We start from the raw sequence: 23,158 nt of genomic DNA on the forward strand, positions 1-23,158 counted from the left end.
CCGAAGCGGCGCTCATGAGCATCGTTCCTCCGCCCTCCGCATTTGCCTCCGCCGCTTCTCCTTCTCCTCCGCCGTCATCAAACCCTAATTCGCACCACCACCATCAACATCAGAAAAACCCTAATCTGACCACCACCACCACCACTATCACCGCCGCCACCATTGACGCACCACCACCGCTTGCTCTTCCCTCCAAAGGCGACGCACTCGCAGGAGATTTTGGAGCAGTAGTCTTCAGAGCGAGACCGAGAGAGCGACGGAGCGAGAGAGCGAGCCAGCGAGAGAGCAAGCCAACGAGAGAGCGAGGGGAGGCGAGAGCGAGGGAGGCGAGACCGAGGGGAGGAAGGCGAGAGCGAGGGGAGGGAGGCGAGAGCGAGGGAGGCGAGACCGAGGGGAGGGAGGCGAGAGGGAGGGAGGCGAGAGTGAGGGGAGGGAGGCGAGAGCGAGGGGAGGCGAGAGCGAGGGGAGGCGAGAGCGAGGAGAGGCGAGAGCGAGGGTAGGCGAGAGCGAGGGGAGGCGAGAGCGAGGGGAGGCGAGAGCGAGGGTAGGCGAGAGCGAGGGGGCTAGGTTTTCGTTCAATTTGGGGAAAAAATTTAGGGAAATAAGAGGCTTATATGCCTCGGTCCTTCTTGGGCCTGAGGTAGTAGAGGCTTATACGCCTCGGTCCTTCCTACCAACCGATGCAGTATACCCCTTCCACCTCGGGTTTCTCTTAACCGCGTCAGAAACCGTGTCAAAAACCACTAATTAGGCACCGGTTGCTTTCACAACCGAAGTGGTAGCCCTTTTTGGCACCGGTCTAGTCTGAACCGAGGCCTATAAGGTCTCATTAATTACGAAACTGCCACCGTATCTGAATAGACAGCGGTTTGGTTTAAAGAGAGGTCTATTGTGCGAGTTTAAAAGCACATTTTGTACTAGTGCATATTCCATGTTAACAATAATAAACCCCGTATCACATAATTACAATATCACTTATTAAGCTTGGAGCTTAATAAAAACATTAGTCACCCACATTATTTGAATATTATATGCAATTATACGAATATATTCTAATAAATTTCGGATAAAATATACTTAAAAAGTAATATAAACTAAAATTAATTTATACCTAAATTATATCTCTAAGTTCTAATATAATTTCTCTAAATTCTTAATTTTAACTTTTGAAAACAAATCATTTTTTTATTTTTATTTTTCTTCATGAAAAAAGTGTTCATGGAAGTTTATTTATAGACTTGATATATGACATAGTTTATCTTTGTTTCAAAGCAAGGTATTGAAAAGAAAATATTCTGCTTAGCTATAAAGGCTTCCAAATATTCTAAATGAAATTATTCTCTACTTTATAAAGTGCTTCCCTTCCATCACAAGAGAAAGACCAGAAAATTTCCCTCTACCAATCTCTCAAATTATTGAGTCTCGTTGGATCAATGACAAGTTCTAAGAAGCTCCAAGTTGGAACAGATGATCAAACTCCACATCAATGGTGTGTTCCACTTGGAGAAGATGTTTTCAGAAGATTGTTGAGCCAGGCCAATCCAGCACAGCTCAAGATTTTTGGTGATGGCTCACTTTTCAGTCCAATGTTGTTTGGAAAGTTCTTTGATCCTTCTGATGCCTTCCCTCTATGGGAGTTTGAGTCAGACATCTTGCTGTCTCATCTCTCCAACCACAACACTGTAGATTGGTATCAAACAGATGAAGGTTACATGTTAACTGCAGAAATACCAGGTACCACAAAGTTCTGCAATTACACCTACCGTTCTTGTTTTATAGTTGTTTTCATCATCTGAATGTGTTCAAAAAGTCATATAATGTTTTTAAAATCTGTAAATTAAAAAGCATAATGAATTTTATTATATCTTGGAGAAACTATGGGTGGAGACAAGGAAACCTCCACGCTTGGTATCAAATTCTTCTTTACCATATGATTCAATATTTGGAAATGAGAAATGTTAATTAACAATTTAATATTCCATTTATTATTTTAAACATATTTCAAGGCTTCACACATCAAACCTAATTAAAATGCATGTAAAATAAGTTAGCTGTTATAATTTTTTTAATTCCATTGTATTTAAATTGTTTTTACTCCTTTTAAAACGTATGAATTTTTATTTTAATTCCTAATAATTGTTTTTCTTTGTTTACATCTTTTCAAACTTTAAACTAATTATTTTGATTTCAAAAATCATTTTAAGATAGATAAATAATATATATTGTATATATCTTAATTTATAAAATATATATTTGGTGCTGTTATTATATCATTTATAGTAACATGCATACACTTTGCCATGATCATTTGATTTTTTTTAACAAATAAACACTAGTAAGTGACATATTAATTAGAATAATTTTCAAATAGATTATAATAATTTTCAAGTTTAGAAGGAGTAAAAAAAATAAGGAATTATTTCAATAACAAAAAATAAAACATACTTATATATCACAACTAAAAACTTTAAATTTTATTTTTTATCATTGACAAAACTTGATTGAGAATCAGTAAAATTTGGTAATGTTAACTTCTTATTTAACTCTTATACACATAATTTTTAAAAGAGAAAGGTGTGTTAGAAAATATAGAAACTTCTCATGTAACTAAGCATAGAGTTAATCAATCAATCAAATAACGAACCAAAAATGAAATTGAGTGATTGAGAATGAGATGAAGCCTGGGGTGGAAAAGTGATTTACTAGTAGAACTCTAACTTTGATTTTGTTGAAACAGGAACTGAGATAAGTAACATTCAAATCCATGTTGATAACGGGAAGGTTGTGGAAATTAGTGGACAGTGGAAGCCACAAAAAGTTTCAAAGGCAAGTGATTGGAGGTGTGGCCATTGGTGGGAACATGGATATGTTCGAAGGTTAGAGATGCCAGAGAATGCAGATTTGAAGATTATTGAAGCTCACATTCGTAATGGAAGAATTTTGGAAGTAAGAATACCAAAGTGTTCTTGATGTGGTTTCATGCAGATTAAGTTATAGTAGAGGTTGTAACAGTATGTATTATATTTCACAAACATAGAACCATAATAGTATAACCATACTATTGGACAATTAATTTTAGTGAAATGTTTATGTATGGTAGGATATCTGAGTCGAGCGATTGTCAATAGTAGATTGAACTAGCGACTAAACGATCGCTTTTACCCAGACGACTATCAAGAATAAACAAGTCACATATTAACAAGTTATCACACGATCACTCCCGAACGATCATCAACCTACTAGACAGAACGATCGCCATATCATATGCTCGTCATTGTCGCTCCTAACATCAATCGTCTTAATAACTATCGTCTGTTACTTAACCCAAACGATCAACATGGGTCAAATCAACCCAATCAAAGGTAAGAGTCAACAAATGTTCGGTCAGCTTTAGCCAGACTGGATCAGTCAATCCGGATAAACTAAAGAATAAGTGGTTAGAAATATCTGGCCATGATATCGCAAATCACGGAACCAACTAACTTGGTATCAAGCACGACCAAGCGGTTGTGTCTTCCAAGCAGTTGAGTTCTCCAACCAACCGGATTTTTAAGTAAACGGTTTATCTTACTTTTAGGTTAAATATGAAAAACCAGAAGAGAAAAAGGTACGTTTTTGATAATTCAGAGAGAGAGGAGAAAAGATTATTTTTCCATTATTGAACTAAAAAGGTTCTGTCATTCCTTTTTCTGATTTGAGCGTCGAAGTGCCTTCGTAGGTACCACTCCATTCTCCCTGAAGAGCCCTGTGCAAGAGGAAGACATAAGGATATCTACATTGCTGGAAGGAGAAGACGTCATTCATCAGATTCGCATCTCGGCCTCAACAATTATACTGAAACAGTTTACAATCACAAATGTTTTTGAGATTGAGGGTTGAAATTATTTTTATAAATTGATCTCGTTAAGATAGACTCAACATACTATATTAAAAAATAAGTTTAAGCCTAACTCATTTTTATAAAATCGGTTTGTAAAGCGAGGTTCGCAACCTACAATATAATATATTTTGTCTCTAGAACAAAAGAAAGTCTTATATTATGTCATAATTTCTGGGTATAAGGGACACATTGAATTAATATTAAGGAAAGTTTTATGATGAATAGGTAAGTTATTTATACCTATAAATTGAATAGGGAATATTTTAGTTTGTTTCATTCTTTTCAACATATTCCATAAATATGTTAAAATATATTTTCCGTAGATATTATAGGCATGTGGCGTACAAGTGGTGCTGGCCTTTTCAAAAATATTGAATGAAAGGAAAGGAAATGGAGCATGAGAAACTAAATATCTAGAAAGAGGAATGACCTACCCAATTTCATGTTTGGAATCAAGAATTCTCAAATTAAATGTTTAAAGAAAATATGAGGGACACAAATATCAGGTATACAATTTAAAATTCAAGGGTTCAATATAACAAAAAATTGAATAGATGAAAGCAAAGAAAAAAGTTAGTAGAAGCCTATGAAAAAAAAATACAAAAATCAAATATATATTTAGTTGAAACAAAATATAAAAATACTTAATTGTAATTTTCGCTCCGTATTGTACAGAATCCACACTTTTGATTTCTAAATTTTCTCTTCCTGATTTTAGTTTTAAGTTATATAATTTTGGTCCACAAATTTTCTTTTTACAAAATTTGATCTCTTAATTTTAAATTATACATAAGTTTTTTTTTCTTCAATTTTTAGTTTTAAAACTATATCACTGTCAAATTACATTCAATATCAAGTTCTTATATAGCTGCTATAATTGTTAATAATGTAATGAAAGTTATAAGTATCGTGCGTTTTTTTTACTTCTCAGTGTCATATTTAAAGTAGTAAAAAATTATGAATAATTAAACTCAAAATGGAACATAGTCATCTATAATTGAAAACTAAGAGATTAATTTCGTAAACAAAATTATGAATAATTATAAATTAAGGGACTAAAATTGTAGAAAAAAATTAGAACCAAAACTACAATCAAATCTAAAATATAAAATAAAATTAAAATATTACTGCTTTTTCATTTTCTTCTCCCAAATCTTTCTATATTATTCCAAGCAAACTACTTTAATTTCATCACTTCTATTTCTGCAGAGTTGAAAGTTTTCATGTTAGCTAAGGAAATAAAAAAAGACGATTTGTTGAATCCGGACAATAAAACAAAATCAAACGCTTTTAGTACAATTCTAAATATATGAAAAATTAACTCTAATATAAGAATAGGTTTTGGTTATTTGTAAAACTGAAGTTTATCCTCTTTCTATATATAGATAAAATTAAAAAATAATAATAATAATATTTTTTAAAAAATTTAAATAATTTTAGGTTTCCACTTTTATAATTGCACAAATATTTTTAAAAAATCATCAATAATATTTTAAAATTATTTTTTAAAATTATACTTATTTGCAAAATTAGTATAGATTTTGATTATTTTAAAATCCAACCTGTAATTATGTAAAAAAGTTTAAAAATGTCACCACATTTTAAAAAAACTTAATTTTTCTTAAATTGAAGTCTATATTAAACGATTTTAAAAAAATTAGTACTTTGAGGAAATATTATATCACAAAATTGTTTCAATATAATAAAAGTTTTATAAATAACTGTTGTGGTTTGTTTCTCATTATAAAAAAAAGTTAAAATTAATTAACTTAGTATAATGTTTCAACAATAATGATTCCTGAATAATTGTCGTAAAAAAACATAATTAATTGCCCGTATTTTCCTAGTAAATAAGTGTCGGATTTTTGGAAGGAAAATGTAGTAAATAATGGTAATAATTAATAACTGGTTAAGTTGATGTAATGTTGGCAACATGATTAATGGAAAGAAAATAGAATGATTGGAGACAGGATAATAATAGAGGCCCCATGGATGGGCAAAAATTCTTGTTGCAATTAAAGATTTACATGTGAAAACAGTTTCACACAATCATACTCAAAACAAAATGCATTGAACAAAGTGGCTTCTTGTCATTTAAACAACACCTCCCTCACTAACTATATAATCACATACTTCCTAATCCAAATTATAATGGACCCCTTGTAATATTTTTTTATTTGTTGGATTCTCTTTAATGTGACCCTCATGACAAATGAAAAAAATAATCATTTCAAACTTTATAAGCATGAAAACAACCAAGATTATTATGCATCACATCACATATAGTAATAGATATATAGATAAATCAATATCAATTTAGTCCAATTAGTTGAAATAGTGATTAAAGATGCACTTCGTTGTTATGAGGATGATCTATGTAAAGATATTGTATTTGATTCTTATTTAAACCGTTTCAATATAACAATTACATTTTACTATACAAATTATGAATTAATCTATTTGAATTGTACATTTTATTATATTAGTCATAACAAAATATAAATATCATGATCAAATTCAGAATTAATACCTAAACTGGTCTTTAAATAAGTATCTTATAGAAAATAGGTCTCTAATTGAAACTTTTCATGTAAATAAACTGAAATTTTCAATTTTTTATATTACGTTTAAGTCGTATTTATAAGGAGACACGATTCTTTTTATGTTTAATACAGAATATCAATTATGTAGATGAATTTTTACAAATATTAATCAAAAACTTATCAATTATCAATTTAAATATTTATTCACTTTCAAAACAGTATAACTTATTGACAAAATTATCTCTTACAACTTAACAAAATGATATAATTATCCTATAATTCACACATTAAGTCTATGATCACATCCAGTTTTAGAATCTTCTATATTCAATCTTTTAGAGAGTAGATTCAAGGGAAAAATTCTCTTTAATAGACAGGCTGAAACTCAATTTCCAACAATTTTTGTTTTTTAGAAACTATATTATTATGTATTTAGAGTGAGTTACGTAGCATGTATTAATTATAATTTGTCGCGGTTTTAACATGTGGGCGTAGGTAATGAAACATTCTGATCCAACTCAAACTCATGCCTCCATCTACACCTACACTAATTATTATTATTCTTCTTACTCATTCTTTACATCCACATGCTATTCCGTACTACCAAACAAACCCACTATTATCTTCTTTTGCTTCCTTCATCTTCTTCTCCTTTTTCTTTATATTATATTATTGCTTCTTTCAATAATTTACAACCTTATGCCTAGACACACAATATAATGAAAACCAGTCAACAAAATTTTAAGAAAATAAATAAAAATATGGAGAAGGTCCAATAAAAATTTTCTCACTGCCATATAAAAGTGGAGATGCGGGGTATCGATCCCCGTACCTCTCGCATGCTAAGCGAGCGCTCTACCATCTGAGCTACATCCCCATGCTACATTATTTAAGCAAATGAATGATATTTTATTTTTAATATTTTCATTTACTCTAATTGAAATGAATACTAGAAAGTCTCCTATAATATTTTCCTTTTATTTCATATTTTTGTCCCATGTATTTACATACAGATGTTGATTTGTACTTCTTCCAAACTTAATATGAAAAGTATTTACGTTTGGCTGATCCAATTATGAGTAAATTTTTATTTAATTTTATTATTTTAAAAATATTTTTACGTGAAGGCATTTACATAGTTATTAACAAAGGATAAAAAATATCTTTTTATGAAATTATAAAAATAAATGAATGTAATTAATTAATTAATTGGAATGTAATTAAATATTTTTATTTATATTTAAGTGTAAAATTCTATAAAAATTATAATAATTAGAAAATATATATTCAAGGTGGTTTATTGTTTTTTATTTAAAAAGATTTAAGGTTTACTAATTATTTAAGAGATTTATTTTATTTAAAAGATATAAATTTATTATTATAATATAATTTTTTTGAAAATATAATTTATATATGAGATTTTTTTAAAATATATTTATTAAAAAAATATTAGATTTATTATGTGTGTGATTTTTGTTATATACATGATATTTAACAAGATTTTCTAAGAGAAATAGAAAGGTAATATATATATATATATATATATATATATATATATATATATGTGTGTGTGTGATATTTTATGGTTATTAGAAGATTATCTAAATTTTTTTAAAAATATTTAAGATTTTAAGAGTGAGAACGAAACTTATAAATATATATACTAAGAGTGAGTGGATACTTGGATGAGAAAAAAATAACTGAGTAGATTTGAAGAAAAAGTAAGAATAAGATTCAAACACAAAAGAGTAAATGTTGATTTTTGAAGAGGAAGGAGAAATAAGTGAAAAAAAAAAGTATGAAAGCTTTTGTGTTCTTGTTTTCTTGTATGTATATGTCTTTTGAATTTAAGAAGAATGATGTTTCGAATTTTAATGAGTATTTTGAATTTATTGTTTAAAATTATGAAGATGATATTTTCTGAAATTGCACGAGTATTTGGGTGCATGGATTCAAATGATGAGTTTTGTAAAGGTGAACATGTGTTTTGTTATTTGTGAATGTATATAAGAGTGATGTGTTTCACTTTTGGTCGGGAAGGTTGTTGTTTGAGGACAATATGTTCCACTTTTGGTTAGAGAGGCTACTATGTATGTTACACTTTTGGTCAGAAAGGCGGTGTGAAGGCGATGTATTTCACTTTTGGTTGGAGAGACTACTATGTGAGGGTGATGTGCTTCACTTATGGTTGGTGAGATTATTGTGTAAAGGCAAAATGTTTCACTTTTTGTCGGAGAGACTACCGTGTCAATGTGATATGTTTCAATCTTGGTTAGTTAGGGAGGCTATAAGATAATGTATTTCACTTTTTGTTAAGGAGATTGCCCGTTGAATAATTACTTCATTTTTTATTGAAAAGTCTGCCTTTTGAACACGTTGCGTATGGAAAAAAATTTATTTATTTATTTTATATTTGTTTTATTAGTTTATTAAAAAAATTATTTGAAAATTTTTATTCTTTTATAAAATGTTTTGATTTTAGAGAAAATAATCAATCAGGAGATATTTGGAATATAATGTCTTTTAAGTTTCTTTTTTCAATAAAATATCTTTGTAATTAAATTTTTTAATAAGATGAAAATGAAGTTTTATTTTAAATTATATAATTTTGAGTTAATTATAGATTTTAACAATGAAAAATTGGAATGTTTTACTGTGGAAGAAATAATAGTCTAGGAAAACATACTTAAGCACATATTTTTGGCGTTTTTTTTCAATTGTTGACTTTTTTTCTCAAACATTTATTTCAATTTAAACTTAGTTTCCAAATTTGGAGTAAAAGGAGAAATTATGTTCTCTTTACTTTTGTAATCATTATCAATTTACACACATATATAGTGGATATAAAAACGAAAAAAATAAAAAAAATGTTTTCTCACTATTTTATTAAGATAAAGAAAAATCATTAGTTTTCAATTAAAAAAAATCTTTAAATGATAATAAAAGAAAGAAACCAAAGGAATACTCTCTTTTAGTTCTCGTGCTGATTTGTTTTATTAGAAAAGTTTAACTAGAAAACAATTTCAAACAAGTATTTATTAATTAAAAAAAATACAGAATTATTCCCGAGGACGAGATTTCAAACGACTAATCTAATCAAAATTGAAATAAGTAACGGTCACTAACGAAAAAAAAGTGTAACGGTTTACTTAGCACTGACCAAATTATTATTTTATGTTTAACTTACTCGGGATTTTCAGACATAGCAAATAGGATAATTTAAAAAAAAAGTAGTACTATTTTAATTTTCAAGACGGTGGATAAATAAACTAAATTTTCTTTGTCACTTACTATTCGAAAGAACGTGTTTGTCTAAGGCCATAAAAAACACTTTTATATTTTCATCTGAATTCATTCTCTTTCTCATTTGTCACCACTCTTGAACTCGCTGAAAAAAATAGCCAGATATATAAGTTAGTCATATTCAGGTTATCATGTGCAACTCATATGTAAAATAAAATATATATTTTTTTTAAAATTGGTCAATTCCAGCAATATGGAAGAACTAAAAATAATGCTATATTATTTATAAACTAATTACTTGAATTGGTAGATGAAGACACCTTTGTGTATAACACACCCAAGTGATAATTAAGCATATGACATAGGTTGTGATTGGTAAATCAATATCTCTTTTTCTTCAAAATTAATGACACCAAATTCCACAGTGACATATATTTCTGCATCTGAAGGGTGACTTAGTGATTATTTGAGAAACTAGCAATCATGATGAAAGAAAAAGTACATTAATTATTAGGAGTTTTGGATTAAGAAGAGTCATTTAGTGAGATCTATATTCATTTTCAGATATTAATTAAGCTGCTAGATTTCATGCAAAGAAAAGACTAAAGGGTCTCTGATTGATCCCTTGGAACTTTAGCTGACACTGAATTGCTACCTTTAAAGGGCAAGCAAGATCTGAGCATATTGTAATGTAGACATCAACATTTTTTAACTTTATTCTACTTACCATGACTTCGACACTATTATATGTAAATTCAATTGCATCAACTTTTATATTCTCAATATGAGAATATGATACTCAATTGCATACATAACTTTATATTCTACTTACCACAACTTTATATTTGTGAATAGTCAAATATAAATACTCTACATTATAGGATCGAAATGATGTAAGTTAATGTTATATAAAATCCTCAATTTAATAAGATTATCTTTTATTAATCAACATGGAAAGTTGATCATTAAAAATAGTAAAAGTTCATTAAAATAATATAAATAAACAATGTTCATAAAATAAAAAGAAGGTTCAATTATTACTATATTTATTACTTTATAATATTTGTTAATTTGATCGTCAATTTAAGTACTACTAACATCTCTATCAGAATTCAGCTCAGCATCCGATGTACATGAGAAAATATACAAGATTCAAGATGCAACGTGTATGACTCATTTAAAACTTGTGAGGTTATTTCTGTTGTTAAAACCAAATCACAAATATGATAGATCCAATATATTTTATTAAAATAAACTCTTATATTATATACATGTAAATAAATTTTAAACTTAACTATTTTCATCAAATATATACTATAATTTAATATTATATCTAAATAATGAGAGATCTGCACCTCAATAAATTAAAAAAGAAAATGAATTAATTCTGTAAGCATAGGTGAAGAAGAAGCCTAATAAAGGAGTAAGAGGAAAAGGACAGAGAATGTTGCTGAGTACCAAGAAGTGATTGGAAACACCAACGACTTAAAGCATGTGAGGTGGTATGTGATGTGCTTTCACTGTATATTCCATTCTAGTACTATAAGCTGGCACAGAAAGTTGGTTACTAACTTTTCTTGGAAAATAAAAGAGAAAATTCCTAGCCTCAATCTAAAGCAACACAGAAAATAGTTGTTTAGTTCTAAGCAGGTTGGCAAAACGTTTGGATTTGGATGAGCAAGTGTTGGATCCTTTTGCACCAAGAGGAGAAATAATAAATATTATTTTTTTCCTTATTTATTTGCGAGGAACATTAAAGTGGAAATCTTGGAGATTTAGGAATAACTTATAATTTTGGGAATCTGTCTAGTTTTGCTGAACATTCTTGTCTAAATTCACATGCACAACATAATTATGCTTAAAGATTATATTTAGCAAAAAATATCCTTCAAGATAGCTAGGGAAGTTTGATTAAAATGAAATATTCAGCAACCCATCGGTTTCAACATAATTGTTTCCTTTATTTTGAATAATATATAATTGAGAAAAAGTCAAAAATAATAAAATTGCAAGTAGATTAAGTTATCTTGTGTATTGGCTTAAATTTATTTCTAAAAGTCTTCCTTATTATTTTCAAAAAGGGTTAAATATGTTTTTAATCCCTAAACTATTGGCGTTTCTGGTTTTCGTCCCTCTTTCAAAGTAAGGTACAATTTGGTCCTCATTCTTTTCGAAACGTTCGTTTTAGTCCTTGAAAACTAAACACTGTTTGAAAATTTGGTCCTCATTTAGCAACAAATGAGGACTAAAACCAAAATTTCGAGGACTAAAACGAACGTTTCGAAAAGAATGAGGACCAAATTGTACCTTACTTTGAAAGAGGGACGAAAACCAGAAACGGCGAATAGTTTAGGGACTAAAAACATATTTAACCCTTTCAAAAACTAATGTCTATTAGTTTCAGAATGATAAGAAACATTTCAGAATGGTAAAAAAAAAATTGTAAGGATTTGATCCATAACGGATAATATCTTATCATTATGGAGAACCATGTGTGTAATAAATCACCTACAATTGGTATCAGAGCTAGGTTAGTTTTGATGACCGACTCAAACAATTCCGTTCCTCCATGATAAGGTGCATCCATGGTAAGGTGAAGTCTTGGCAGACGGTCGATGACAGACAACCAGATGAATTATGTATATGTATTTTATTAACAACATAATAATACAAACAACACCCTCTGAATTTTATTAATTTTCAATGAAATTTAAATAAATACTAACAAACTTAATTTAGGACGTAATGTAGTTTAGCAAATCGTAATTTCAGTTTGTACAAATTGATGCTCTAATTTAACGAAGCACATAGTTCAATAATTCTTACATGTTAAAGCATCCATTTCTTATTCTTTAAGGTAGCTTTGATTCCACCAAACTATCAATTTTTGTACATCACCCTGTTCATGACCAAAAGTTCTGAATTTCTTGATGTGTTCATCAATACATAGGTACATATACCTTTTGTTTAATCCAACTCAGATCTTTTATATATAATATAAACTATACATAATCGTTTTGTTAGCATTTGTTATACTATTTCATCAAGGTATAAAACTATGAAAAAAAATGTTTCATTTATAGTTTATACACTTATTCGGATATTTTATAACTACATAACATTTTCAATTTGCACTTTATTATTTTAAGTAGACGCAACAACCCAAACCTATATAATTAGTATCTAAGTTTCATTTGAATCTCACGCCTAAGTGGTTGCTAACAAATATTCCATAATTAGATAACTTGTCAACAAATTAAATAATTGATGCTTATAGATATGAGTGGATAGAAGCAAAGCAAAGATATATTAGTAAAAGAGAGAAAAAAGAATAAATTTTCTACAAAGGGTTGGTATGTTTTTTTCTTGAATAATATATTTTATCTATAATTTTCCCCATAAACTTTTTGTTATCTCATTTTATCAAAAGGTCTATGTCCGTTTATAGATTAAAACTCTCTATTATAGTAATGTTGGATATTTAAAAACATTAACTTTCAGTAGTCACTATTTACTCTATAGATATAATTAAGTTTGATATTTTCAAATTTCGATGGTTAAAAGCTTCAACAAAATTTGTAATGATGAATATTATGATTGTAATACTTGTAAAGATAAAAGGCAATAATGGAAAACGAGACTGCTATACAAGAATCTTATGACACGTGAAACCCAAAGAAAAATGTTAAAATTTAATAAATATCCTCAAATTATTGTTGTATAAAACATGTTATCATCCTTTGAGATTCGGTCACAAATCTTATCGAAATAACCAAAACCTACATTCTGATACACCGATATTAACTCCTCTGAATATGCACATTTTCAGAACAAAAATTAAAACTAAAATTTTTTCTTTAATCAGAGAGTTTATGCTAATTTTGAACGTTCAAAAGAAGATGGTGAAATCCAAACTAAAACTTGAACTCATTCATCACAGTACCAAACAAAGTAACAAATAGAACAGCATGTAATCTATCATCATCTAAAGCAGAAGCATTAAGAAACAAAGTATAAAAGTTTCACTTTGTTTCATATTTTTTTACTTTCTTCTCCCACACTATTCATTTCTCTCTCTTTCTTCTTTGTGTTTGTGGATCATCAATCTTCCTGCCTGCTAAAGCAACAGTTTTTGATATATTTGTATTTGTTATCTTTCAAAACAATCCATGGCCCCACACTACTCACTCTCTCTCATATGCCTCTCTAACTAAGTGCCCGTGCTTCAAAATGGTCACCAAAAACCAGAACCGGCCTCCATTATGACTCACATCCACACCTCCACCTCCTTCAAAGGTGCCCTTTTGTTTCTTCCCATTTCTATATTCGTGTTTTCAATCTCTACCTCAGTTTAAATCATGGGTTGTTCTTGTTCTTCAATTTCACTGCCTCACAATGCTTAAAAATATTGTCTTTTTTCATGCTGAGGTTTCAGAACTTTGAGGGTGATGTGCTCCTTCTGGACAACATAGAGCAAAGAGTTGGAGCTGAGAAAATGGTGGGCACTCCTATTAATGGAAGAACAAGGCAAGCTTTCACAGTTGTCAATGGCGGTGGCCACGATCTTGGCCCCAGTAGTGCTCCTCCAAGCAATGCTGGATCGGATTATGGTGCCATAGAGTTCACAAGAGAGGACGTGGAAGCATTGCTAAATGAGAGAGCCAAGAGAAAAGACAGATTTAATTATAAGGTCTATTGAAGTTTGGAATTTTAATTTTCGAGTGTATTGCTTGTTCTGATATTTGGATTTGAAATCAAATTGTGAAGGGTAGATGGCATTAAGTGTTGTTTGATTTACTTGGTACAAAGTGTTACTTGAGTTATTCCTTGATTACTCATATCTTAATTTCAAATTTTTATAATTTTAGGAAAGATGTGAAAATATGGTGGATTATATAAAACGGCTTAAGGTTTGCATCAGATGGTTCCAAGACCTTGAGATGTACTACTCGCTAGAGCAGGAAAAGTTAAAGAATTCACTGGAATTGACCCAGCAAAAATGCACAGAAATTGGTAAGACTAGTTTTCAATTTTCTCCCCGTTCAATTATGAAACACCCTTGTTGATTTTCACTGATAGAATGCTTTGAATCATAGAGTTGCTGCTTAAAATCAAGGAAGAAGAATTAAATTCAATTATTACGGAAATGAGAAGGAATTGCACTTCTTTGCAAGAAAAACTGATAAAGGAAGAAACAGAAAAGACGGTAAGAAAGATCTTTTGGTCAATTGTATTTTAAAACTTGAAAACAAACATAGTGAAAGGAAATGTTTAGCATAAACTCTAAACTTTTTATTATCTTTGTGAATGCAAGACTGCAGTGGAATCTCTTACTAAAGAGAGAGAGGCTAGGCTTGACATTGAGAGGTCACATAGTACTCTGTCAGAGGACCTTGGAAGAGCCCAACGAGAAATCCAAAGTGCAAATCAGAAGGTAAAGCAACACTACAATTCCAATGCTATGAGTTTCTTCGATTCTTTATATTTCTCCTCAATTTCTTCAACCGTTGTGTGAATTATGCGGATAAATAAATGTCCACCTTTGAATTTCTGCAGATAGCATCACTAAATGAAATGTATAAGCGGTTACAGGATTACATAACAAGCTTACAACAGTACAATGGAAAACTTCATTCTGAGCTTTCATCAGTTGAAGATGAACTTAAACGCGTAGAGAAAGAGAAGGCTAATGTAGTGGAGAACATCACCATGTTAAGGGGTCAACTTACTGTTTCAGTTGTGAGTTTTATTTCACAGGAAACTGTTTCAATTAAGAATTCATGTAAACTATATATATATATATATATATATGTATGTATGTGTGTATATATAACTTTCTATATCTGTATACACATAAAAGGTTTTGCGATGAGCACTAAAAGGTGGTAGTTGTAAATTTTTGCAGATATGAATAGGTGATTGGGGAGAATATTATGATTTATTCGTGTTTTAGTGTCAATGGGGGATGATTAGATGAATGCTTGTAGACTATATTCAATAATATATTGTACATTTGAAAATTCTTCTATAGGTTTTTTGAATGACTGGGCTATATCTCTTAAGAAGGATTAAAGAACTGAAAGTGCCAATATCCTTCCAAATTCAGTTCATTGCAGAGCTTTAAGAGCTGATGCAATATTTATATGTATATATATATATATATATATATATATATATTAATTTTAGAAATTGAATTTATCATAACTATCTTTCACTAAATTTAGGATAAGCATAGTTATTAAACTTAGATTTTCTGTCTTTTTGGTTCTATCTGTGTTTCTTACTTGTCATGCCACTGGTATATTACCCAGTTTTCTTGGTTCTTTGATTAGTCTTCTCAAGAAGAGGCCATAAAACAGAAGGATGTCTTGGCTACCGAAGTTTCGTCTCTTAGAGGAGAGTTGCAGCAAGTAAGAGATGAGAGAGATAGGCAATTATCTCAAGTACAAACTCTAAGTTCTGAATTAGAGAAAATTAAAGAATCTACTAAACAGTCTTCCACTGAAGTGGACAGCTTGACATTAAAAGCGAATGACCTGGAGGTTGGTGTGTGTGCACCATTTATTTATTAAATAGAAAGTCATTTTGTTATTGCTGGGTCATGAGAAGATGATTTTCCTGCCCAGGTAAAATGTTCTTTGAAAGATAATCAGATAAAGGCACTGGAAGAGCAGCTAGCAACTGCAGAGAAGAAACTGGAGGTAATCAAGACATTTTTTTAAAAGGTGTATACTATTTGGTGTAAAGCCATTTGATATATTGTTAGATAAAGACCAGTATCATTCATGAATTTTACATAATAGTTTAAGCTTTCAGGAGAGTTGGTCCTTGATATGGCATTTGAACTTTATGGTGAAGTCCTGCAAGTTTGATCATTGGTGCCCCTATTCTTATAATAAAAGAAATATTTGTCCTTAAGTCCGTTAAGTAGCATCGCCAAGATCAATAATCACATACGAGGTATTGATCGCTTAAGAGTTCAGAAATCTGTCACGATTTTATCTTTAAAAAACATATTAAAATATTGAAGAAAGAAGTTGTATTTAAATTACTTTTAATCATGACTCCTAGACAATATGGAACTATTGAATTTACCGGAACAATATTAATTTTAATGTAAGGGAGAATGACTTTATGCATTGGCCTTGTTTAAGATCAAGTGATCTCGGATGAAGAACTTGTTAGATATGAAACTATCCATAAACCTCTTGCTAACAACTTAAGCGTGAGAGAGTAAGTCCTTGACATATGCGTTATGGTATGTATCTAGCTCTAATTTATTGTTTTTGTTTCTTGTTAGGTGTCTGATATATCTGCATTCGAGACAAGGACAGAGTTTGAAGGACAACAGAAGTTTGTAAATGATTTACAAAGACGGTTGGCGGATGCAGAATATAAACTTATAGAAGGGGAAAGGCTTCGGAAAAAATTGCATAATACCATTTTGGTAATTGACTGAATCAAAATATTTGTTGGTAATATTAAAAAAGCTAACACCTTAATAATCTCCATTTTAACAGGAGTTAAAAGGTAACATTCGTGTATTCTGTCGAGTGAGGCCTTTATTACCTGATGAAAGTTGTAGCACAGAAGGCAAGATTTTCAGTTATCCAACATCAATGGAAACTTCTGGACGAGCCATTGACCTGGCCCAAAATGGTATATATCTGTTGTGATGTATTTGAAACTACTTTTATTTCTTGGTTGAATTAGATTATGTTGCCAAAATGTCAACTCATGTTGCCCCTTGTTTTGTTCTTAGGCCAAAAGCATGCTTTTACATTTGATAAAGTTTTTACACCAGAGGCATCACAAGAAGAAGTTTTTGTAGAAATTTCACAGCTTGTACAAAGTGCTCTCGATGGTTATAAGGTAGCTTTAAAGTTATTACATAGTTTACTAGTCAATTTCGGAAGAACATAATTCTAAAAGCCTTTATTTTCATACTCACTCTTATTTTGCCTTGTGATTCTATGGTTCTGACTGCACTGTAAGACACATGTCATCTGTTAGATTTGGTGTTGGATGTTGCTTTTCTTGAATACTTGTTTGTAAACCAATATGTATACTTTTTGTACATGCATGTATAGCAATATGATGATATTTTTTCCATTTCAGGTTTGCATATTTGCCTATGGTCAGACAGGTTCAGGGAAAACCTATACAATGATGGGAAGGCCTGGACATCCTGAGGAAAAGGGCTTGATACCTCGTTCATTAGAACAAATATTTCAAACAAAGCAGTCTCAACAACCTCAAGGCTGGAAATATGAAATGCAGGTAAGGTAGAATATTTGTCTTTCTTAATTTCACACATCACTGCAATTAGTATAAATTTTAAACAAGTTGTTGAAGTAAAGATCACAAGGTGTTCCTTGCAAAATTTGCAGGTGTCAATGTTAGAAATATACAATGAAACGATTCGAGATCTGATATCTACAACAACTCGTGTGGAAAATGGTACTCCTGGAAAACAATATACAATCAAACATGATGCAAATGGAAATACACAAGTTTCTGACCTTACGGTAGTGGATGTTCAAAGTGCTAAAGAGGTTGCATTTCTTTTAAATCAAGCAGCAAATAGCAGGTAACCAATTTACTGAGTTTGAAATTTCCATTTTTCCATTTCATGACTAAAATCGTAGTCCTACACTTGTTGATGTATTAAGAAAATATCACTATATAGCTTTGAATAGGATTAAGAAAATGAGCGGTTGGTTTGGTGCAACATAATTTGACATAATTTCAATGCAACAAAATGTTGATTTAGTTTTTCTTAGTAGTCAGAACACAACACTTACCTTTCTTATGTCCCAACTTAACTGTATTTGTTTTTCCTTTTTCTGGTTATATCCTTTTAGATCTGTAGGAAAAACCCAGATGAATGAACAATCATCAAGAAGTCATTTCGTATTCACTCTTCGAATATACGGTGTAAATGAGGTATATATATATATATTTCTCTTATGGAAACCATGTTTTATATATGTCAACCATTGATAGGCACACTTACTTGCATCACCATGCAACCTGTTTTGTGTTTCTTCCAGAGCACTGACCAACAAGTACAAGGTGTTCTGAATCTCATTGATCTTGCTGGTAGCGAGCGTCTTTCAAAGAGTGGATCAACTGGGGACAGGTTGAAAGAAACTCAGGTATGTAACACCATGTTGCTTTTCACTTTTTCTTGTACTTATTTGATTTCAAATGGTTTAAACTCTTTGATTTGTGATCAGGCAATCAACAAAAGTTTATCATCATTGAGTGATGTTATATTTGCCTTAGCCAAGAAGGAGGACCATGTTCCATTCAGAAACTCAAAGCTCACCTATCTGCTTCAGGTAAATGTTAGAATTCTAAATATGAGTCTAAGTCTTACATTGATAGAAATGAGAAAATAAAACCATATAAAAATTAAGACTTATTAAATCATTTCCTTCCATATATCATCATGTGTTGTTGAAAGCTTGCTAACTTTTATACTAACAGTCTTCAAAGTCTTCTCTGGGATGGTTTGATATGATCTAACAATAATGTCTTGAACATGATGGATGAACAGCCATGTCTAGGTGGAGACTCGAAGACACTAATGTTTGTGAACATTTCACCTGATCCTTCTTCTGTTGGTGAGTCACTGTGCTCACTCAGATTTGCATCAAGAGTCAATGCTTGTGAGATTGGAACACCTAGGCGTCAAACCAATGGACGTACCATGGAGTCTCGTTTGAGCTATTTCTGATATTCAAAGATGTGTATTTGTTTTTTTAACCATTTTGTGGCAACCAAGTGCCTGTGTGAGAGAATACCACAATAAAATGAAAATGAGATTGATTCTAACAGCGGCATATAGCTTGTATAGTGAAGAAAAGTTACCAAGCATGCATTTAGAACCCATTATAGCAGCTCAATTTGTTATTCTGCTCAATGTTATATATTTATTTCTAACATTTCTCTTATACAAATTGGAAAGGAATTGTCTGTGACAGTGGAAATGGAAAACTAGTTTGATTGCAAAGCATATCAATGAAAAGATTTTATTATATATTCCAAAAATGAAAGTACTAAATAACCTCACTTTCTGTAATAACACTGGTTTGCTTTTAGTATTATAACTGGAAGTGAAGAAAAATTATCAAACGTTAAATGAGAGATAAAAATTGATTTAAATTTCTTAACTAAAATCCAAACCCATCTAAAATAAAGCATTTTCGTTTAGCAGTGTGAAAGAACCAATCAAAAGCTGTGTTGACTAAAAAACAGTATGTTTTTACATAATGCTTAGTTTTTTTTTCTTTTATTAAAGAACCAGTCTTGAGAGTTCTTCCAAGAAAGTCAAAATTTGTTTTCTACACAGTCTAAATTTGATACAAAAATTTCCTTTTTGTTTTACATTACTAGTGTTGTTTTCTCCACTAATAAAACAGAAAAATACAATAAAAAGGGATATGATTCTGCACAAAAAGAGAATTTTTTGTTTGTTTTTTTCTGATTCTGCATCAGATACTGAATGTGAACTAAAGCTAATAAATATGGGTCTTTCTTCCCGCACCTCCATAATTTCAAGATACAGTTTCATAAATTTTTGTAATTTGAAATATACAATCTTGAAATATTTAATCTAAAAAGTACAAAGAGATACATTTAGTTTTAATTTGATGTTTTGAAATATATTTTAAAACACTCCATCTAAAAATATTTTTATATTTTGAATTGAATATATCAAAAAAATTTCAAGTTTGAAAAATATTTATTTCAGAAAAATATTTTATATTTTGAATTAAATGTTGTAAAAGGTGTTCTCAAATCCAAAAATATATTTCAATACATCTAATTTAAAGTATAAAAATATTTTTCAAAATGAGTATTCTAAGTATATTTTTAAATCTAAAAAATCTTCTAAAATAGTGAATAAAAAATGTCTTACATATTTTTTCTTCTTTTGAAATACATTAGTCACGTTTCAAAATAAATATTTGAGAAGGTATTTTTAAATTTTTGGTTCTCTTTTGGATTGAGTCTCCCTGGTCGCATCCCTCTCGTCCATGGGTTGAACCATATGTTGTCCACTGCAGCCATCAGAAACAGAAACTTCACCATTACAATGATGAGTTTAAGTTTTATATTAAATAAAAATAAAAAAATAAGCATCATATAAAAATCTTTTAATTCATTATTTAAAATAGTGCAGTTAGAAATGGTCGCATTGGCAGGAAGCATGCAGATGTTTTTTTATTTTTTTAATATAACAGAACAGGAATTTTAAATTTTATGGGGATGGAGGAAGAAGCCGTTCTTAGCTACTTGATACAGTGTTTTGTAATTTTCTTTTTTCTCAATTTTATCTTCTTTTTCTTTTTTTAGTTGAATTGTTTACGTCTGTCTATATTATTCTTCCTTCTAATTGAATTGTTTATGTTTGACTATATTTTTTAATTTTGTAATGATTAATCTTTATCCAATAATCTAGTTAACCATCTTCATCCCTTTCGATCATGATTTTTTCATTCACAGTGAACCCTAAACTGATATTACTTTGTAAAAGAAATTATATAAATACATAATTGCAAGTTCTATATAGTAAATAACTCACGCTTACTAGTTTTTTTTAAATATTAATGTATATAAGTATTTTTTATATATTAAAAGAGGGAAAAAAGTATTAGATGTGAACGTTAGTTGTGGGATTTATCTATACCTTTTATGTTTGTTGTCTAATTTTTCATTAGGTTTACACTCCCTTCGTCCTAAATTACATAAACTTTGACGTTTTAACATAGATTAAGAATATCAATAAGTATATATCTTTTTATACAAATTTACTAAAGTAGTTTCACTCTTAATGAATACATTACATTTATTCCAATAAATAAGATTGAAGTAATTTATGCACCACGACTTCAAAAATAAATTAATAATACATAGTAAATTTAGAACATAAATTATTTTAAGACGTTGTAAATGCTAAATCTTTAGAACTAAGGAAGTATTAACCGAGTTTCTATATTTTACATGATAGTTCAACTAGTTTATATATTTTATCATGGTTAAAAAGTGTGAATGGTAATGTGGAATGAGCCATGTGCATGGTTTATTGTAAAAGAAATGTGTATGAGCATTTAAGCACTCTATAGATTAAAGAATGAGCGTGAGGAAATAGAAAAAAAATTTGAATGTAATATCTTAATTTTAGCAGCTTATAATTGTTAAAATAAAATGTTATAAAATTGATAAAATAAAAAAATTGTCTCAAAATATGAATATATTATTAATATCATTATCTAAAAGAAATAATTATAATAATAAATATATTTAAAAGAACTAAGGATTACTTCTATATGACCAAGAGAAAACTTTGTTGTATTATCGTCTTCTATCAGATATGCATCCATACATATCTATACATATCCTTCATATTTTCATATTAATAAGGTAATCATCACAAAAAAAAACCAAACGAATACATAAGAAATATCAAAAGAAAACAACAAGGTAAGCGACACAAAAGAGTTATTCTAAGACAATTAAATCATATCATATATAAGTTAAACATTAATGAAATACAATAACTCATAAACACACATAAATAGTTAACATTAGACTCAATTATCCAAATACATGTCTTTGATATTGAGTTTCATTGTAGGCATGCACTTGTAGTAGTATTTATATTCTGTAAAGCCATAAATAAAGAGGTTATCACCCTACTACTCACAAAGTTAGTCCCTTTCGTGCTTAAGACCAACAATAAAGTGGCTAAGACCTCTTGTCATTCTGTCCCCCACCATTCCTCTCTATATGAGTTGAGTGGTTGGTAGAATATTGAGATATCTCCTTATTAACACCCCCCCCCCTTAATGTCTCAATGCATACACAATTACATCACAAAGAATTTCTCTTTGAAATTCTCATAGCACCATCACCACACATATCAATAAAATATCATCATAATACTCATAAACATACATAAAGTTCATTTTAAATCTATCTCTATCTCAAATAGTAAAAAAAGATAAACATATTCACACATACATTACCAGTACCCAGAGGTGACGCCCAACACTAGACTTCTCGCAAAAAGGTGACGTTCAACATGTCACCTCCACCAATGACCACATACAATGAAGTCATATCCACCACAAACAATCACCACCATGTCACCTCCACCAATGACCACCACAGTCCTTTGGTTCAACTCTCGAACCACCTCGTACAACTAGTTTAATGTTTCCTCCTACACAACACATATTTTAGAACTAACCAAAGCTTTGGAATTGGTTCCAAGCACGAGAGAATAGAATCCAACACCTTAGAATTAGTTCCAAACAAAAGAGAATATATTTGGAATCGATTCCAATTTTCAAAAATACATGCAATTAAAGACGAATATAAGCTGTCAAAAATATCCAAAATCCATTGGTATAGCATATTTTCTAACGAATTATTGATATGTTTAGATTCATCGATAATGTCCTTATAGGAAACAATTATC

The 23,158-nt window shown here is 30.1% G+C and overlaps 2 protein-coding genes and 1 non-coding gene across 3 annotated transcripts; 2 read left to right on the forward strand and 1 right to left on the reverse strand.

Annotated features, from left to right (window-relative positions):
* Window positions 1–1,357: 1,357 nt before the first annotated feature.
* On the forward strand, window positions 1,358–3,069 carry LOC108340095 (21.7 kDa class VI heat shock protein). The gene is made up of 2 exons (XM_017577319.2): window positions 1,358–1,734; window positions 2,738–3,069. The coding sequence occupies exons 1-2, from the start codon at window positions 1,434–1,436 to the stop codon at window positions 2,968–2,970; spliced, it is 534 nt and encodes a 177-aa protein (XP_017432808.1). The 5' UTR covers window positions 1,358–1,433; the 3' UTR covers window positions 2,971–3,069.
* A 4,158-nt stretch (window positions 3,070–7,227) lies between these two features.
* Window positions 7,228–7,300, reverse strand: TRNAA-AGC (transfer RNA alanine (anticodon AGC)). The gene has a single exon. It is a non-coding gene; the product is annotated as a tRNA-Ala (tRNA).
* A 6,405-nt stretch (window positions 7,301–13,705) lies between these two features.
* On the forward strand, window positions 13,706–19,616 carry LOC108338804 (kinesin-like protein KIN-14N). The gene is made up of 17 exons (XM_017575834.2): window positions 13,706–13,962; window positions 14,102–14,356; window positions 14,535–14,679; window positions 14,763–14,872; window positions 14,981–15,100; window positions 15,223–15,405; window positions 15,999–16,208; window positions 16,293–16,367; window positions 16,967–17,113; window positions 17,187–17,325; window positions 17,429–17,538; window positions 17,785–17,946; window positions 18,057–18,256; window positions 18,531–18,612; window positions 18,720–18,824; window positions 18,906–19,010; window positions 19,229–19,616. The coding sequence occupies exons 2-17, from the start codon at window positions 14,162–14,164 to the stop codon at window positions 19,406–19,408; spliced, it is 2,268 nt and encodes a 755-aa protein (XP_017431323.1). The 5' UTR covers window positions 13,706–13,962; window positions 14,102–14,161; the 3' UTR covers window positions 19,409–19,616.
* The last annotated feature ends 3,542 nt before the right edge of the window (window positions 19,617–23,158 follow it).

This window comes from Vigna angularis, chromosome 5, assembly GCF_016808095.1.
Source record: "Vigna angularis cultivar LongXiaoDou No.4 chromosome 5, ASM1680809v1, whole genome shotgun sequence".
NCBI lineage: Eukaryota > Viridiplantae > Streptophyta > Magnoliopsida > Fabales > Fabaceae > Vigna > Vigna angularis.

Excerpts from the sequence above, each read along its gene's own strand:
- LOC108340095 (XM_017577319.2), top strand. The coding sequence starts at position 1,434 with ATGACAAGTTCTAAGAAGCTCCAAGTTGGAACAGATGATCAAACTCCA. Across the intron at positions 1,735-2,737 it reads GTTAACTGCAGAAATACCAG|GAACTGAGATAAGTAACATT; the intron begins GTACCACAAAGT and ends TTGTTGAAACAG.
- LOC108338804 (XM_017575834.2), top strand. The coding sequence starts at position 14,162 with ATGGTGGGCACTCCTATTAATGGAAGAACAAGGCAAGCTTTCACAGTT. Across the intron at positions 16,209-16,292 it reads TAAAAGCGAATGACCTGGAG|GTAAAATGTTCTTTGAAAGA; the intron begins GTTGGTGTGTGT and ends TTTCCTGCCCAG. Across the intron at positions 17,539-17,784 it reads GTGCTCTCGATGGTTATAAG|GTTTGCATATTTGCCTATGG; the intron begins GTAGCTTTAAAG and ends TTTCCATTTCAG.